The 18,839-nt window shown below is 41.2% G+C and overlaps 3 protein-coding genes across 7 annotated transcripts in view; 2 read left to right on the plus strand and 1 right to left on the minus strand.

Moving 5' to 3' along the window:
- Window positions 1-1,494: 1,494 nt before the first annotated feature.
- Window positions 1,495-16,967, plus strand: mfsd1 (major facilitator superfamily domain containing 1). 4 transcript variants are annotated; one of them, XR_003692306.1, is made up of 18 exons: window positions 1,496-1,885; window positions 2,073-2,125; window positions 2,363-2,475; window positions 2,597-2,639; window positions 2,810-2,877; window positions 3,073-3,181; window positions 4,353-4,455; window positions 5,014-5,112; window positions 5,678-5,789; window positions 7,900-7,956; window positions 8,728-8,884; window positions 9,482-9,579; window positions 10,136-10,248; window positions 10,353-10,400; window positions 10,612-10,678; window positions 13,947-14,052; window positions 14,254-14,369; window positions 16,882-16,967. XR_003692306.1 is itself a non-coding variant. In XM_028574678.1 (17 exons), the coding sequence occupies exons 1-17, from the start codon at window positions 1,717-1,719 to the stop codon at window positions 14,311-14,313; spliced, it is 1,575 nt and encodes a 524-aa protein (XP_028430479.1). In that variant the 5' UTR covers window positions 1,496-1,716; the 3' UTR covers window positions 14,314-14,775. The 4 variants fall into 4 exon arrangements, 3 of the variants coding, with proteins under 3 accessions (XP_028430478.1, XP_028430479.1, XP_028430480.1); XM_028574678.1 differs by lacking the exon at window positions 16,882-16,967 and having other exon boundaries at window positions 14,254-14,775; XM_028574677.1 differs by lacking the exon at window positions 16,882-16,967 and having other exon boundaries at window positions 1,495-1,885; window positions 13,947-14,775.
- LOC114553394 (P2Y purinoceptor 3-like) lies at window positions 13,834-16,134 on the minus strand. Its single transcript, XM_028574680.1, has one exon. It carries the CDS (start codon window positions 16,018-16,020, stop codon window positions 14,932-14,934), a length of 1,089 nt encoding a protein of 362 aa, XP_028430481.1. The 5' UTR covers window positions 16,021-16,134; the 3' UTR covers window positions 13,834-14,931.
- Window positions 14,287-18,839, plus strand: part of schip1 (schwannomin interacting protein 1) — a 233,620-nt gene continuing 229,067 nt past the window's right edge. The window contains exons 1-2 of one of the 2 annotated variants that reach the window (XM_028574669.1): window positions 14,287-14,369; window positions 16,882-16,969. In XM_028574669.1, coding sequence (XP_028430470.1) covers window positions 16,886-16,969 — 84 coding nt within the window. In that variant the 5' untranslated portion in view covers window positions 14,287-14,369; window positions 16,882-16,885. Of the gene's footprint in view, window positions 14,370-16,549; window positions 16,633-16,881; window positions 16,970-18,839 lie in introns of those variants that run through there. The other variant, XM_028574668.1, reaches the window with a different exon arrangement.

An 18,839-nucleotide genomic window follows, 5' to 3' on the forward strand; every position in this document is an offset into this window, starting at 1 on the left:
CGTCGTATAGCATAACTGTATGTGCTGGTGTACATTTTCACATAATTTATATACAAGTGGACACCTGAGTATTACCCCCATATTGAAATACACCCAAAACATGCTTTTAAGGATATTGTAGACAAATATAGTGATTGTGATGTCATAATGCAACAACAAAGTAATCTGTATCTTCTGTCTTTAAAAAAACTACTAATCCATTAAAGGTTAAGGCTGGTGATAGTCTGTATTTTTTAATCAATAAATCCCATTAAAGACCCAAACCACAGCCTGATAAATGTCCTTCCTACAAAAATACATCAATGAGCAACATCTTGTTAAAAATACATCAATGAGCAACATCTTGTTAAAAACACATCAATGAGCAGCGTGTTGATATGAAGTGATTAGCTAGTAGGCTAGTACATAGGTCATACTGTACATACTACAGGTAGCTACAGTGCATGTAAATACGTAAGTCAAGGTGCATTCATTTACTACAAATTGTTTTAAGACTGACTTGAAAAATTAAAAATTGATTCTTTAACCTCCAATCTGCCAACACACATCCTATAGCATGTTAAAGATTGACGTTTTCAGTAGAAATAAATGGGCTTAGGAATATTGGAAAGTATTGACAGACAGCTTTGGTCTTTTCATGTCATTTGTTGTCAACAAATGACAACAAATATTATAATAAAATATAACTGTTTGTGCAAAAAAAGGGGATCTCGTCCAGGGTGTAATTCAATGTAGAACCCGGCCCCTTTTTATAAAATAAAAACATTTTTTTATTATTATTATAATTTTTAGGGGGGCTGAGATGAACTAAAAAGGGTCTAAAATCGCCAATGCTTTAACACCAAGGGGGTAAGCTTCGCTTCAGAACTCGAGCCATCATGGCGGCATTTTGTTGCTAACTGGCCATCACCTCCTGTTAGCATTCCGCTGACCGCCATTTTTTTTTACGTCACTTGACTGCGAATAACTTTACATCTGAAGCGTTTAAAGACTCTATTTGTCCGTTGTTTAGTTCCAAAGAAACACAACAATGTATAAAAGGCTTCATTACCTTGTACCTCACGTCATGGCTCCGTAGCAGACGTTTTTGTAAAAATAGGCTAACGATTGTGTCATAACCAAGGGACTTACTGTCGCATAGTAGAGGAATTACCGTATAGTACAGGAGAAGCTCGCAGGCAGTTTCGACTTACATGAGATGTTTAGGTTTAATTACTAATGTTAACTAGCATGTTAGTGATCAATAATTAGCCTGTGTCCATGTTATCTCCTTACATACACCTACAGTCTCCGTATCTGTAAGATTGGGAATGATTGAGATTTCTCTTGGCACAGCTACCAGAAGACTTACAACTTTCAGACACGTTGCTCACGTCACATTATCTCAGTTGGAGGCTGCGCAGTAAAGCTGGCCATCACCGGAAAAGTGCTTCTAATAGCCTTCACTGGTCTCCGTCCAGAGCAACGGGGTCTATTGGTCCATTATATACTGTCTATGTTTAACAGTCGAACCCCGTTAGACTCTGACGTCAATGAATCTTGAAGCTTACGCTGTGCGCGCTCCCGCGAAGTGCTTGCTCTTCTCGGCGGGCGCGCGCCGGGCTACGAGCTACAAGGCTAACGCCACGTGACATTCCCGCCGGGTCATGTGATCGAACTATGTCCTCCTAGCTGCAGTCAACTTTCCCCGAGCAGCAAAATCCCAAACAAGCGAACATGGCGGACTACGAGGAGCGGCAGAGCCTGTTGGGAGACGGGGACGAGGGCTCGTCCACCGGCAGGCACGCAGCTGGAGGAGCCGGCAGACCGATGCTGGCCATCTGCGACCCCAGCCACATACTGCACCGAGTGCTTGTCCTGATATTCATGTGCTTCTTGGGATTCGGTAAGCAGTGATAAGCCCTCATATGCATCCTGAATGGTTATTTTGGAGATTTGTAACCCAGTTCAATAAGTTATATTCGGTTAAAATGGATTGTTTTAGTGTCGTTACCCACCATGGCTTAACTTGAAGTTAAAGACATGCAGTGTCATTGTTTATACGGTCTGTTAATGTAGTTAATTTGTTCCAGGAAGCTACTTCTGTTATGACAACCCGGCTGCACTTCAAACTCAAGTCATCCAGGTAATTCATTCTCCGTAAATGCAAGGTCGTGTTGGTTGTTACGCCATAAATGCAACAATCTGCACAATGAGCCAACCAGAACAGTCAAATTAACCTAACTCCTAGATGTTGCCATTAGAGGGTTTTAGTTGTCCACGCATCTGTGTTTCACACACCAAGATTTTAAAGGTGAAAATCAAAACCAAAACAGTTGAAGTGGTAGAAATCTGATGAGCTTCCTCCCTCTGACTGTACTAGGATCTGAGCCTGAACACCAAAGAGTTCATGCAGCTGTATGCCTGGTACTCCTGGCCCAATGTGGTTCTCTGCTTCTTTGGGGGATTCCTGCTTGACAGGGTTTTTGGCATCAGGTAAGAATACCATTGAGTCACATCCATCTTGAGTACGGCGTATCCATCATTAGAAGTGAAAATGAAAGAGATAGTGTAGCTTTTCGGCTTGTCATCTTTAATTTTTTTTTTTTTTTTATAGGCTGGGAACCATCATCTTTTCCCTCTTCGTCTGTGTTGGTCAGGTAGGTTCTCCTTGAAATCCAGATGTGAAATGTATTCTATGATAGACGGAATATAAGTACCAACATTAACATGCTAATTTTTAATAGTCTATAGGGATCAATAGGTACAGAAAATGGATAGCAACTCCATCATTTTCTTTGCTGCATTTTAACTTTTCCAATCTGCTCAGGTAATATTTGCTACTGGAGCTTTGGTAAATCAGTTCTGGCTGATGGAAGTTGGACGTTTCGTATTTGGGTGAGCGAATAATTTTGCCTTTCTGTATTTTACAAACATAATCTATCAACTTTACATACCAGGGGCCATTTATTTGCACCTTTCACATATGCATCCTATCACCACAAATCTGGTAACTTTCAAAAGAGCAGTCTTTAAAATTGGTCCGGGACCTTCTACACCTTCTCCCCCTCCCTGTTTTCTTTTCCTGAGCAGTATTGGAGGAGAGTCTTTGGCCGTGGCTCAGAACACCTATGCAGTCAACTGGTTTAAAGGAAAGGAGCTTAATCTGGTGTTTGGCCTTCAGCTGAGCATGGCTCGCCTGGTAAGGACACAGAACATGCAGATAATTCATGCTTTCAAATAAAATTAATGCTTTTTTGACTGTAGCCATGGGAAATGAGCCTGCTGTATAAAACGCAGGTAATTAATACTGTAGACGTGTTTCCAGTCATGTATTTTGATGCTCATTTTGAAGTATTGCATTAGAAAAGCTGTATGGAAATGGCAAAACTCAATACAGCTTCCTCAATTTGCTTAAAAAAGTGTAAACGCTCACTTGGTTTTTGCCCTTGTCAAAGAAAAGTTGATGCGCTAAATGGGATATGGAAACGCCTTTGCCGAATAAGTTCTGACGTAGCGAACATTTAACTCACATGACTGATCAGCTGTTTCCACTGTCGGCGTCTTCCTGGACGTTATATTAATTTGTCTCCGTGTCTGGAAAGCATGAAACATGGCCAATACTAGCTGACATTAAAGAACAATTGAAAATTGCCCAATTGAACCAAATTCCTGTAGACCTCTCTCCATTTTTCTATCGTACATGGGTTAGACGGCCAAGGTGAATTGTTCTGTTTCCTGTTAGCAACCTCTACTTCTTCTACTCTGTTTATTGGCGAATTAAAGTCAAGCAGATCCTATAGCGCCAATCTCTCACCAAACTACGCTGTAGCCTAGTTTATTCGCTCCTAGTCTTACTTTGCCAGACCCTCCTCCAAAGCGCGCTGAAGGAGGGTCTGGCTACTCCACATAGCATTCGGACATGGTAGGAAAACATGCTCTGGTTTAATGGCATTTCTTTAAACCAATCAGAATTGTCATGGGCGGTACTAAACTCCGCTGCAAAATAGTTGTGCGAGAGAAAACTCAGATTGGACAGATAGTCTAGCTAGCTGTCTGGATTTACCCTGCAGAGATCTGAGGGGCAGTTAACCATAGTCCTCAGAAATCCACCGAATTTAAAATTCCAGCACAAAGAAAGCGGAAGGAAACAGAAACTACATGCATCCGGCGGAATTTCCTGCAGCACCTGAGCAATCCCGGAAGTGGAACGCGAAGGATATAGACTAATTCGCTCAAAACCAGTCGACAGAACTCGCTTAATTCGCTTTTTTGTGACATTTTTTAAGTTTGCTTAAAATTTGCTTGACCATCGAATGGAAACCCAAACCTATGCCTTACGTCTATTCACCCTCCTCTCCACTCGTCTCAAGGGCAGCACAGTGAACATGAACATCATGGGCTGGGTGTACAGCAAAGTCTCAGACCTCGCTGGCTCTCCTGGACACACCGCACTGGGCGCATCACTCATGATAGGTAAATATCATACGCTTTTTCTTGTGGGGGGTGGGTGGGTAGGGGCCTCACTGAAGGGGAAGACTGGAAATTGAAGTGTTAAACATGAAGACTCTGGTTACGTGTGCTTTTATCTCTTTTATGTTTCTGCTAGAGATACTAGATCCTTTGTCTGTAACTAAGGATCTCCGATAACACAGCCAGCAGAGACACAGAGAAGCGTTATAGAGAACTAAAAGTGCTATCGCCTGCTACGGATGAGTCACATGAGTTAGAAAAAGTGTCACTTCTTATAATTTTCTCTGGAGTTACATCTTAGGCATGCTAAAAGTGCTTCCACTTTTGCGCAGCTAGCAGTTTATGTGTTTTCTTTTATAGCCCGTCTCCATTGCCACTGTTAATCTGACCTTTTTAAGATGAATTCATATGAACAATAGAATTAATCAGCAGGCATCTTAATTTGAACTCTAATCTAATCGCCAAAGTATAACTTGAAGTTACGTTTCCTTACTTTCTTTTTTTGTCTCCTCCATATGTACTTATTTACTTATGTCTTTGATTTCTTTTTTCTCTCCTTAGCTGCTGTAACCTGCCTGTTCTCACTTCTCTGTGCCTTGGTGTTGGGATACCTTGACAGAAGAGCAGAGAAGATCCTCCACAAGGAACAAGGCAAAACAGGTAATGTTTTCTAATATTGTGACTTTTTCTTTTTGTTCTTAGTATGTACTGCAGCTGCCCTGACAAAGTACATATTGTTGCGTGCGGTATGCATACAATAGGGACATACTTCTTCATAGCATTGCACCTTGAACTTTGACTCTCTTGCATTGGGACATACTAAATCTGGCATACAAAATAGTATGGTTATTGGAACACAGGGTGTGTCTTTTTGTCTTTAGTTTTTCCTCTTTGGCCTTGTCTGTCAATAACCACTAGAATGCTTTTCACAGTAAACATGGACCCTGACACAGTGTAAGGATGTGTTTTGTTTTTCTTGTTATCTTCCTAAAATTGACATTCTGGTCAGACACTTCATTGGCTTTAGCATTTTTCTCTGTTGTGGTGTCTTCCTAAAGACAGGGACCGTTCAATTCACTGAGTTCAATTCAATGTGTGGTATAACTTTCCCTTTAGGAACTAAAGGGGTTCTTTTGTCAGAGAAGCCGTTCTTCTTCTTGCACAGTTGTTGAAAGCAAATAATGCTCTCAGGCTGATCTGCATGTGTGTTAATTTTGCATATAAGGTGAGGTGATCAAGTTGACCGATGTGAAAGACTTCCCCTTCCCCCTGTGGCTCATCTTCATCATTTGCGTGGCCTACTATGTCGCAGTTTTCCCCTTTATTGGACTGGGACAGTGAGTATTGCATCAGTGCCACCTCCCACTTATACACACGCAAACACACACAACTTTCTTTCAAAGGCCTTCACACATCTTTAATACACCCAGAACATGATCTCGTCTGTATAACAAAAGAAGTCAGTGCCTCCCATCTTTCTAATTCAAATTTTTGCATGTATCGCTAAGCCATTCTAATCCATGACGTTGAGTTGTACATTTTATTTATTCTAAATCTGTTTGTGCTTGGCCAGTGGTTTTTAGAGCAGAGCTATACAAGGGTTATGCGTTGGTACAGTGTTGTTATTGAAAGATGAAACAGACGTGATTTATCACACATTCAGTGCTCACTTTTAGGGCTGCACAATATATTGTTTTTTTATCGTCATCGCAATATCAACTGGCGCAATATACAGTACATATCCCGAAAGGTTGTGACATATCGTTAGTTGAAAGAAAACGTCAGTAGAAAACTGCACTTAAAAGTGTATATGTCATTCTTTTTTTAGTAGTGCCTGTCATTGTCAATTCAATGTTCAATTTGTTCAATAAAAGAATGTTAGAAATTATTATTGGTTTTAAATTCAACAAGCAATTTGTTGTATTTTAAAAGAATACTGAAAGCAACAGACAAGCATAACTGAGGACGGTACACTCTAATATCTGTTAATTTATCGCAAGTAAAATTGTTATCGCATATTTTGCAGCCCTACTCACTTTAACGGCACAATCTAATGCAGTTCAATCAAAACTGGTTTACCATAAAGTCTACTTTTATGATGCCAATGATCCGTTTCTTAGACACTGTCATATGTTTTAGCGTCGAGGTCATAGTTTAGAAAGGGTGTTGTACTGGACTGCGTTAGTTGCAGGCTGTTCCTAATATTCTGCCCCCCTCGTATATGTATATAGGGGGGACAAAAAAGTAGAAACACCTCTCCATGTGTAAAATAGTCCAGTACAACACCACCTTCAACTTTGAGCTCCGTAATATAACTGAATTTACACATTTCTGATGAGGTCACCAATTACTGAACATTATGAGCTTTGTAAACATAAAAATCATGGTAGGGCTGTTGTATTAGATTGTACAGGTGTATTTAATAAAATGACCGCTTTGTGGATTTCTCTAATGTCAACAAATCCCATGATAAGAACAGAACCACCAATGCTCTTTGACTTCCAACCCCTCTATGTGTATATAGTTTCACATGAATAAATAATAATTTAAAAAAAAGCAAAGTAATTTTCCAGCTGAAGTAGTTTATAGCAAACACCACTCCCAAAGGAGCAACTAGTGTAGTGTAGACTATTTAGCTGCGTATTACTACACATATGGGGCACATACTGTATATGGTTGCCGGACAGTATGTGTGGGATTGACTCTTGAAACTTGATTTGATTATTGCCAGACTTCTCCTTTTGACTTCTTCCCTGTGAAAGATTTGAACATTTGTGACCTTTGCAACTCTATGTGCCGGAGATTATCACCAAAGTTTCAGATTTTCTTTTTCCCCACAAACCTTTACTCCAACAGAGAAAATTGGGAGATGCTATAATTGCATGCTAATTCTGAAAATAAGGGGTTTGTATGCTGAAATGATGGAACAGCGTTTTTTGGTTTGGTGCTTGATGACAATATCTTGACTCTTACTCGTCCTTGAGTAAAGAGAAAATATAATTCCCTTCATGATGGTTTTTATAGTTAAAGTGTTCGGTTTGAATTACAAAGAGAACTTACATTAAATTCGTACAGTGCCTGTGTTTGAGCAAAGAACATTCAACAGTGCAACCTGTGTACGGGAGGGAGAGGGAGTCCCAAATGAAAAGAGCTTTGACAAATGGGTTTGCAGTGAAAAAAAAACAATTGAAGCTATCACAACCTGCATTTCCTTCTCTGAAAGGCACTCTTAAATCACTTAGGAACTGACATGGTTTTTCCACCGAGGGTCCGTGCTTACAGAGCAAATACTTGTTATGCAAATTGAGCAGAAAACAATGTATGGAAGACCGAGAGCTACCTGCCGCAGGAGTCAACCTGATTTCCCCTTCTCTTGTCCTCAGGTCAATATAAATGTTGAGCAGCACTGTGTACTGTGAGCCAATCATCTTGTCTTTTTATTCACAGGGTGTTCTTCATTGAAAAATTCAACTTCTCCCCGGCTGAAGCCAGAGCTGTCAACAGGTAACTCAGATCAGTTGTAATAGGCCATTGAGACCATTCTACCTTAAGGCACTAACACCATTAAAGTCTGCTGTTGCTGATCTATCTCCTTTTGTTGGCTGCATGTTTCTTATTCTAATGGATGACTGGCCAAATTGCTTTTTCAGTCTGGCAAAATGCTACTACAGCTACCCGAAACTGGAAACATGTTAGAAGACTTTTAGTCTTGCTTTGCCAGGCCTTCCTCCACAGCGCTGCGGAGGAGGGTCTGGCTAGTCCACACAGCATTCCGGAATGGGAGAAAAATGTGCTCTGGTTTAGTAGCATTCCTTTAAACCAGTCTGCGGCGAGCGGAGCAACGGTGCCGCTCGGGAAGGAACTTGTCTCGGTGGAACATGTGCACTTACAAAAGTTGTTTTAGTCATGCAACAGAAAACTCAGATTGGACAGATAGTCTAGCTAGCTGTCTGGATTTACCCTGCAGAGATCTGAGGAGCAGTTAACCATAGTCCTCAGAAATCCACCGGAGTTTAAAATGACACACAAAAACACAAAGAAAGTCCACGGTAACACACATCCGGCCTAAATGAGGGACGTACGGCGGAATTTCCGGTGGCACAATCCTGGAAGTGGAACGTTGTTTATATAGACTAGAAGACTTTTAATATCCCATTTAACTTGGTATCACACTCCTAAAGGCCGACTTCAGCAGATTAATTGTCATTAACCAGGATAACATTTACTTTTGTTTAGAGTCATAAAAACTGACTGCCCTTCTCTATCTTCTACCAGTATTGTGTACATCATCTCAGCCCCTGCATCCCCACTTCTGGGCTTCATGGTCGATAGGACGGGGAGAAATGTGGTTTGGGTGATGATTGCCGTGGTCGCCACGCTCGCCGCTCACATGATGCTGGCCTTCACCTTCTGGAACCCATGGATCGCCATGGTAATGCCCCTGGCAACCTTTTGCACTATACTCCACCAAAGTCTTATTTTGTACATTTATAAACATTCGTAGGATGAATTGAATGAAGGATGTGCGCTGTCGATCAATGTCTGGGCGCTGTTAGATTAGTGGTGTCCAAGTGAGATGGAAGAATTGTGAGTCCTAGTGGGTGTGGATACTGGTTCCTAAAGACACAATGTCTTTTAGAATTGTTGTCTTACATGTCGTTGCAAACCCATTGGTTGGCAGTGCAGAAACCTAATTTGTGTTGTACTTGAGTGTGCTTGCAGCCTGCATATAAAGAAATTATAACACTGATATTTCTGTTTTAATTTAAAATAAACTACTATATTAAATTCTTACTGGATAGCAGTAGGAGTTGAATATGTAATTGACAACAGGGTTTTGCTTTAAGAATGGAATAAACATATATGTATATAGCATTGTTTCTTAATTTACAGGTTAGAGTGTTAAATGCATATTTGCATCAGACAATAAACAAGCTATTTTAGGTAATCCATCATACCACGGAATTATTTGGAGAGCCCTAACGTAATAAAATGAACGACTGCATGTGTGTCCTCCGTTGTTTTCCAGTCCCTGCTGGGTGTCTCCTACTCCTTACTGGCCTGTGCACTGTGGCCCATGGTGGCCTTTGTGGTACCGGAGCATCAGCTGGGGACGGCTTACGGCTTGTATGCACCTTTTTTTTAATGTCAATGTTAATGACTGATGGTGCAGCAAGGGAGGACTCGCACACAGAGATCAAAAAAGGGAGTTTTAGACCAGAGTCTGGATGTTAAATGTATTAGATACATTCCTCGTGGCTGTTTGACAAGGTGCACTTGTAGAGTCCCTTACATATAGGCCGACTCATCTTGCATGCCTGATTGTGCACTGAGGAAAGTTCAGCATGGACTGAAACGTTTTTGAAACATTCAAAATCCAGACTCTCATCCAAATCTCTTCATTTGTTCTCTGTGTTGTTCTCTTGCTGATATATATATATATATATATATATATATATATATATATATATATATATATATATATATATATATATATATATATATATATATATATATATATATATATATATTTTTTTTTTTTCCCTGACCATCGCATCAGAGACGGAGAGGGTGCTGCTCAGCTTTTGCAAACTCTACATATTGATCGTTAAACACACGCACAGTTATGACTGTTAATTATTTATATTTTTCACTGACGCCGGTGTTGCCTTTCGTCCACCAGCATGCAGTCCATCCAGAACCTGGGACTCGCTCTCGTTGCCATGGCAGCAGGAGCCATCCTCGACACCAGAGGATACCTGTTTTTGGAAATGTTTTTCTGCATCTGCCTCTGCCGTCAGTAATTTCTGTCCGTTTGTGTGTGGGTTTATGAGATTGCAGTCTTTCCAACTCCTGTTCAGACACTTTTGAGTGACAAAAAGTTGCTTTGTTTCTTGCAGTTGCGCTGATGGCAGTGGTGATGCTGTACTTTGTGAATTATCTCCGAGGTAAGAGAAGACCGAAGCCTTGAACTCTCCCACTGCTTCACTTCTCTCAATACCTCTCCATACTGTCTCTTGTTTGTTTCCCCAATCTACCCCTGTCTTGTCTTGTTCCTTTTTCATCTTTTTCTGTGACATCTCTTCACTTTACTCACCACTCTCCTTGCCACCAGACTCACTCGCCTCTTAATCTCTCCGTCTCCCTTTCTTGCTCCAGGAGGAGAATTGAACCTGTCAGCCACAGCAAGAGCCAAACTCCAGAAAGAAGCCACTTCAGACGCAGAGTGAGTACCTTTTGACAGTCCCCCCTCCAGCTTTTCCACCCACTTTTCCCAACAATTAGACAGGCATCTCAGAAGCGTATTGAACATTCCACTCATATAATCAAGTGGCGCAGGCATGTTTTGGAACACTTGTAAGAGCTACTAATTGGCCGAACCTGCTGCAGTCAATTTAATCCAGATCTACTGAAATTGGTAGATTTTTCTATTGCATTCATTCTCGTCCAATGTGGTAGTTGCAGTCAAGTGATGTTTTTTTTTTTTTTATGGATTTGTTCTTTGATTCTATATTCTACACTCCAACTACATGACTCGCATGTTGAGTTGCGAAATAATGCTTACTTTTTACTGTTTATCGCCAACTTCTAGTTTTTAATATTGTACAAGGTTCAGGAGTGTAACGAGGTGATAAGTCACATCATCATGGATGTGTCGCCCGAGTTGGCTTTCATTTATTCTTGAGTGGTTGTTACAGCAGAACTGCCCATGGCCCTGCCGCTAATAAGGTACAGTGTGTCAATTATCACTGTCAATGTAGATTTATTTCCAAGTATTCAAATTTAAAGAGAAAGAAACTCTTTTTAACACAGCCAAAATTTTTTTTTTTTTGTGTGTCTTATCTGATCCAGTTATGTTTTGTATTATTATAAACTAATTCTAAACTATACTAAAAAGGAACTCATTCTATGGACCGTTTTGGTGCTATAACTGGCTAGCCTTTCTGTGGTGGCAAAGCACTCGTGCAAAAAAAGTTTTCCATTAGAATTCATGAAACAAGACTTAATAATGTGGAGGAAATGGGTAGACCAAGTGGGTACATCTATTTAGGTTTAGTCACATGTAAATAGCACACCAGCTGCGGTCGATTTTATTTTGTGTTTCATACCTAAAACGCAAACCACACAAGTTCTCTTGATGGGTATGACTACTCTCTGTTCTCATTATTGGCTTCAGAGTGGTCACAATAAGCAGATATTTCTGTTTCAGTCTCTCTCTCTTTGTTATCTGTATCTGTGCCAGCTATATACATAATATGTTCTAAGTTATATATGGCTGATGCTGTGTGAAAATACAGACTTGACATTTTCTGGTTTGTTCTGTTACTGATATTTTCCAGATGATGATGATGATGAGGGAACACATTTAGTCGTGGGCTTCAGAGCCAGCAGGCTGCACTGTCTACCCCAGAGCTGTCAATCAACTGCCATGGGGCGAGACTGCGCTACTGACTCCGCCCAGTGCTGTCACCTGTGACTCTTCCCATCAGAACTCTGAGCGTCTGACCCCGGCTATTACATAACCAACCCTGTATAATAGCTTCTTATGTCCCTATCAGGACACTGACAAATGAAAGCGTTTGGACACGACAGTTCCTCTCTAACCTCTCATACTGACTTCACCTCCTTCAATAGTCACTCTCCACTTTCTCCTGTGTGCGTGTGTGTCAAAAGTTCAGCCTGACGTTTCCTCAGTTACTGGAGAAAGTGAAGATGCTTCGAACTTTTTTTTAAACATTTTAAATGTTCAGCAAAAGATAAGACTTGTATCCTGTGGAAATATATATATATATATATATATATATATATATATATATATATATATATATATATATATATATATATATATATATATATATATTCTTCATTTTATTACATGCGGGTGCAACTCACAATATAGGATTCCTATTTTGATTCAGTTGCTTTAAATGTATATAGAGGTAACGTTGTGGATGTTTTTAATGTTACTTTTTATCACAAATTGTTTTCAGAAGGAATCTGTTACTTGCCTTATTGCAGATAACTCAACAGTTAATTTACGTACGTATCAGTTGTCAGCATTCACAATAATTGCCGACCAAAATCCTCCTCAGTGGACATTCCTTAGCGAGTTCATATTCAATTTTAATCATATGCGTCATTGACCTTTTATGGTGCATAATCTCAGAAAGAGCATAGCTCTTTATTATTTAAATCTTTATTGCTCTATTCTTTTATTTTTTAATTTCTTTATCCACTCTTCGCTGGTTTCAAAGGATGATAAAGAGTTATTTTCTGTTGCATCATCAAATGGCACATTACTATAATGATAGATAAGAAAAAGAGAGGCACGCTTTGGAATGCATTTACCCGTGTAATCAAACCACTTTCAACTTTTCACAAACAGTTTTATTAATGCGACCTTTTAAAGAATCAGTTCCACTCATGAATAATGTTTTATAGTCTGTGTTTTGCTCGTTGATCAAGCTCAGGTAATTAACTTCTTGAAAGCGCTGCTTCCAAAATGTTGCTTGCCTTGTCTGAATGGGACAAAATATTCATGCACTCTGTTTAACTCTCACCATTCTAGTGATTAGGAGAGAGCTGTATCTCCTTGTGTTGTTACCAGGGTGGCAGACTGGCAGATGAACAGACACTACCTCAGTTGGGCAAATAAGACATCAAAAATATTAAGAGTAACTTTTACTCTGCAGCGCTGTGGAGATTTTAGGTTTGGCAAGCGAGACTATAAGAGTAACTTAACCTGGAAAATCTTGCTTTTTATGACCTCCCACAGTACCGACTTCACTTTTTTTTTTCCTGCAGTGATGTAGAAGTGTACTCTAGGGTGTGTCCGAATGGTGACATGTCTTCTGACCACACAGTGCTGCTGCATGTGGTTATAAGTGAAACAGAGAGAGAGAGAGAGAGAGAGAGAGTACACACTCTGCATTTCAGCCTGGTGTTAGTTTACTCTTTTAAAGCCCAACACATGTAATAAGTAGCATAACGTTAAAATGTTGTGATTGCACATTAAAATGACCACAGTGTCATACAGCCAGAAACCTGTCAATCATTTGCACTATGGCGTTGTGACAGCACGGTGGTCTTTGCTTAACTGAGAATATTTGTGTTAATGAGCTGTGTACAAGACATGATATGATTGAGAAATTACAGAAGATCCACTGTACAATCAAAGGCAGTGAGATCGCAAGGAAAGGCATTACAAAAACTATTTTTGTAGAACCAAATCACATTTTGATACCAATTTGTTAATGAACAATGTAATTTAATTAAACACACTTTTTTTTTTGAAAGCATTTGAATTCTCTCTTATTGTACAACTTTTTTTCTGCAGTAGATTTCCCCCCAACACCTGATGGAATAAGTTATTTCCTCAGCCTTTAGCAACAGACTGTGGCTGATTTAATCCTGTGTGTAATATTAATACAATTGTGCTCGTGTTCATTTTGGCTGCGGAGATGATAAAGATGGCGATATTATTATTCCTGCAGGAATAAAAGGCGACCCAGTAAGGTGATAGGGGGTGAGCTTGCTAGACTAGCACCCATGTCTGCTTTTGGATTACGTAACCGGTACCTCTCAAGGCTGGGCACACAGGTACAGACACACACACACACACACACACACACACACACACACACACAAATTTATTCATCCTCTAATCTAAAGTTTTTTTTTTAATTCTATGAGGGTTGGTTTTACGATTACACTTTATAATTAAACACCATTTCCATTTCCACTGTGCTCTTTTTTTTCTTTTCTTTTTTTTCTCCCTTCATATAATCGTTGTCCTCTCAGCTCCCAGACCACTACTCTACTCATCTGTCATCACTTGCCCACAGGAGTGTTCTGAAATGATGCCCTTCATTCAGCTGGCTGCTCCTCCAACGCTGTAGCTCTGTGGCTCCAGACAAGTATGCACTAAAGAAAGGATGCTTACAAAAGTGTCCCCGTTTGGACAAGATATTGATGCAATTTTTTTTCTTTTTTTTTTTTTTACCTTTTTAAGGTATTGTTAACCTTTACATGACTGACTGTTGTTCTGGGTATTCAGACGGGTTATCAGGGTTTGTTTTTTTCTATTAGTATCAACATAGATTATTTTTGGACCTATCTTCAGTTTTTTTCTATTTGCTTTATACTTGAGGTGTTGTTCCTTTTTGTTTTTTTTTTTCTTTCCAGGAGATTGTGTCCTATAAAATTGGACTGATGCTTTATGGTGCCTTGATGCTGTTTTAGAGACTCAGCCCTCTGGAAACAACAGAGGGCACTAATTCCCTCAAATGTTTAATGTCACCTCTGGCCACAGTATCATTGCTTTTTAATAACTGCCTTTTACAGGCTCAGTATTTACAGTATCGGGTTATACTTCTGTTGATCCTTCAGGTTGCGATAAGTTAGAATAGTGTACACACATGATGCTGTGACCTGTTGAATGTTGCCAAATAAATATATTTAAAATAATAAAGGGAATTACTAAACGCAGCTTATAGACCTTGTTGGTACAGTCCCAGTGTCATTGCCGCCCACTGACTCATGATAAAAAGTCACTGCTGGATGCTCTCTCTCTCTACCCTGTCGACCTGTTCCTGCTGCGTAGGCTCCATCCTCCACCAGACACACGGTGGGCTGGACTCTCTTCCCCCTCCTCCACAGCCAGGCCCGGAGCTGCTGGCGGTGCCGATCACAGCCCAAAAAGTAGAGGAGAGGATTAGCGCATGAGTTCAAACTGACCACAGGCTTCCACACCTTGAAGGAGATCATGACTACGTTCAAAAGATGACAGTCTCCGGGCATGTAGACCCTCACAAACAAGTAGACGGTCCGAGCAACGTGATACGGCACAAAACACACCACAAACATGAGGCACACGATTAAGATGGTGTAAAGAGACTTGGTGCGCTTACGAGGCATCCTTGCGTTCGAGATGCCGTCTCTGCAATAAAGCACTGTCATCATGGAGCAGTAACAGGTGATAACGACGAGGAAAGGGATCAGAAAACCCACAATGGCTAAAAACAGCCCGTAGGGGAAGTAAACTTTAAATTGCCCCGGGTCGGTCATTTCAAAGCACACAGTCATGTTGTTGATCACACCTGTGTGCGCAAAGACCAATGTGGGTAAAATCTCTGCAGTGGCCAGGATCCAAACCGAAACTGAGGCGAAGAGGGCGAGCCTCTTGGTCCTGAGGCGCACAGACGCGATGGGGAAGCACACTCCGAGGAAACGGTGCACGCTGACGCACGTGAGGAACATCATGCTACAGTGGAGGTTGACGAGAAAGAAAAACCTGACGCTTTTGCAGATGATGTTGCCGAAGGGCCACAGGCCGCCCATGGCATTGCTGACGATGAGAGGGGGCAAGGCCAGCACGTAGAGCAGATCCGCCGCGGCGAGGTTGGTCATGTAGACGACCGTGCTGCTCCAGCGGCGCGTCCGACAGCCGACGCACCACAGCAGGGCACCGTTTAAACTTAGACCCAGCAGGAACACAAGGCTGTAGGCCACTGGTAGAAGGATCCTTTTGTAGTAGCTGGTCACTGGACACACGTGGAAGTCCTCCATTCAAATGATCAGCTCGGGTAGTTTAATGTTTAAGGTGGGCCTAAAACTTAAAGAAGGACCACTTCTCTTTACACCTCACCCTGTCTGCAGCTCACCTGAGTGCTGAGTAAAGATGACGTGTGCTTCTTTAATAAAAAAAAATAAAAAAAATTACCAAATGCAGGTGTTTGTTCAACTTGCGCGTCCCTTCTGTTCCCAGCCCACACCTGTGTAATGTAAACCATTAACGCCATATCTAGGATATGAGCAAATATAGATTGGCACACCGTGAGACATTTCAAAAGCCTAACACAATAGGATGTAGATACTGTAGTAGCAAATGCGATTGCCCTTCCCCAGAGAAAAGGCGTGCAGGATAATTAATGTGGTAATTAAAGCCGATTGCCAAGTTAAATGACATCGTCGACACACGCGCAATGGGCGCTGTATAAAAACGCGCGCACGCTCAGCATCCCATTGGCTGCGAGGATTTTTCCCAAGTCTGGTCTCTCTCCGGCTGCTCCCGACTCAAAGTGATCACTTCATCTCTGTCTGACCGCGGAGATAGAGATATATATATAGAGAGAGAGAGAGAGAGACACTGCTCGTCATGCTGAGGAACGGCACGTACAGGTTAGTGTCCCATCCACCAGCTGATCCTATGGTCATACGTGTAAGACAAGAGTGTTTTATTTAGGACAAACGAGAAGCTCCAGTAGCCTACAGGCTGCTCCGACATGCACTGATGTGTGATTAAAAATCCTGCATAACGGCACTCTCTGCAGCTGCACAGTAGGCTGTGCATATATACTAAGGGCTTATAGCAAATGTCCTATTTGGGGAGTTATTGTGTCTTATTGAACTTGTGCGGTGTCCTTCCAGAAGCATGTACCAGGGAGAGGAGGCGAGGCTGCGCAGCGGGAGTCTGGCTCGAGAAAGGAAACACCTTGCTCTGTGCATTAATAACCAGGTAGGAGGCATTCAGAAGAAAGTGGCATTAAAGTGTTATGTCATTACCATGAACTGGATTTTCTGTGAAGATATTGTTAAGTATATAATAGAATACATATAATCTCTTTTGGTTGGGGAGCATTTCAGTAATGATGTAATTCACTTTCTGATGGTTTTCTTAGGAGCAGTAAGTTGATGCTTATTCTGCTCAGTTTTTTTTTTTTTTTTTGGCAAAGTATTTAATGGGTAAAAAAATTCTACGTACAAACTAATTTAAAGAGAGCTGTGTTTCTTTGCAATCTGACAACATGTAGGCAACTATTCCCCAGTGGTTTAGCAGCTGGAGAGATGACCGAGAAGTATAAGCATCATGGACAGTGAGCCCTACTGTATGTCTCCCCTTCCCTCCATGTACTGTATACCTTTAACTGCTTTGAATTTGGGTTCCCTTATTCACAAATGGCACAATTGACTGATTTCAAATTTGGTTTGGGGAATTACCTTTTCATGTTGGCTTGAGACCACCTAGAGATCTTTGTCATGGCAGCAGTTGGAAATGTCTCATTAATACTACATATTGTACCTCCCGCTATGAATGACTTCATCATCAGCAGGGAATAGTGAGGGTATAGCTGAACTGCTCAGCGGATCAAGGTGGCATGCCCTCCTCCTCAGCACGAGACCAGAGCTCATGTTAAGAGATGATACGTGTTTTTGAAACTCAAACAGTTGGCTTGACGAGAGCAGTTGTCTGTGAAGTGACTTCATGATGTAAATCAATTTAGCTAAGGATCGTCTTTAACAGAAGTATATGACGTTTCCTTTGGGTGAGTGTACTGTAGGTGCACAAGTTCACCTGGTTGTATTGAGCTTCTGAATATTTAATACCAGTGATGTAGTGTTGCGCATTATCGGCGGCTGGGGATATTGAGCCATTGAGCTCTGAAAGCACTGTTCCATCACAGCTTTGACTTACTCTGCAATACATTATGATGGTGGTGCAACCCCCTCAACACACACACACACACACACACACGCACACACACGCACACACGCTTGTTCATTGCATGTTTCCCTAAACGTTCTGATTTAGACTCCAAATTTGTTCCAATCCGTTTCCACTGCACCACCTGACAGCTGAATTTCATTTTCGCTCTCCAAAAATGACTTTTCCAAATTGATCCAGCTTAACTCTGTGAGACGCCATGTCAGAGAAGGATCATATAGGACTACAGAGGAGGACACGAGGACGCTTTACGAAGGACTAACCAGTAATTGGCGTGTGAAATATGAGTGAGGGTAGAAATGGCGGTTATTGGATATGGAGGCTGCTCCACTTGCTGTATCTGCGTGAGTGATTCAGATTCATTGCCGAGGCGTGAACCCCCTGAGAAACCCATTCATCTATCTCAGCTATTACTCCATAATCAATGGGACAGCAGAATTTTACGGTCACGAGCCCTTGTTGTCAAGCATTCTACACAGAGCTTATTTAAACAGCACGCCAAAAGGGGTCACATTTAATGGGGTTAAGCATGACCTATACAGTACTGGTGACATTGTTGACACAGCACTTGCAGCTGGAATCTTGAAATCATTCATCAGTATCCTGCATGGAGCCCCATTGCTGCTCCTAATTCGGTGAACATGCAGAAACCCTTTTTTAATGAGCTCGTGTTTGTGCTCAACAGGAGCCGAAAATCCATCTTCCACTGGTGTCATTCAGACCCTGAACAGGGTCAGCATCAGTTTACCCACACAAACTCTGGGAGTCAGACATATATATATATATATATATATATCTATATCTCAAGATGTACATAGGGGGAGTGTGCTGCCAGGGAAGGGCGTCATATTTCAGAAGTGCATTATCGTCTCTCCCCCAGTGG

Source organism: Perca flavescens, chromosome 3 (genome assembly GCF_004354835.1).
Source record: "Perca flavescens isolate YP-PL-M2 chromosome 3, PFLA_1.0, whole genome shotgun sequence".
In the NCBI taxonomy this organism is placed as follows: Eukaryota; Metazoa; Chordata; class Actinopteri; order Perciformes; family Percidae; genus Perca; species Perca flavescens.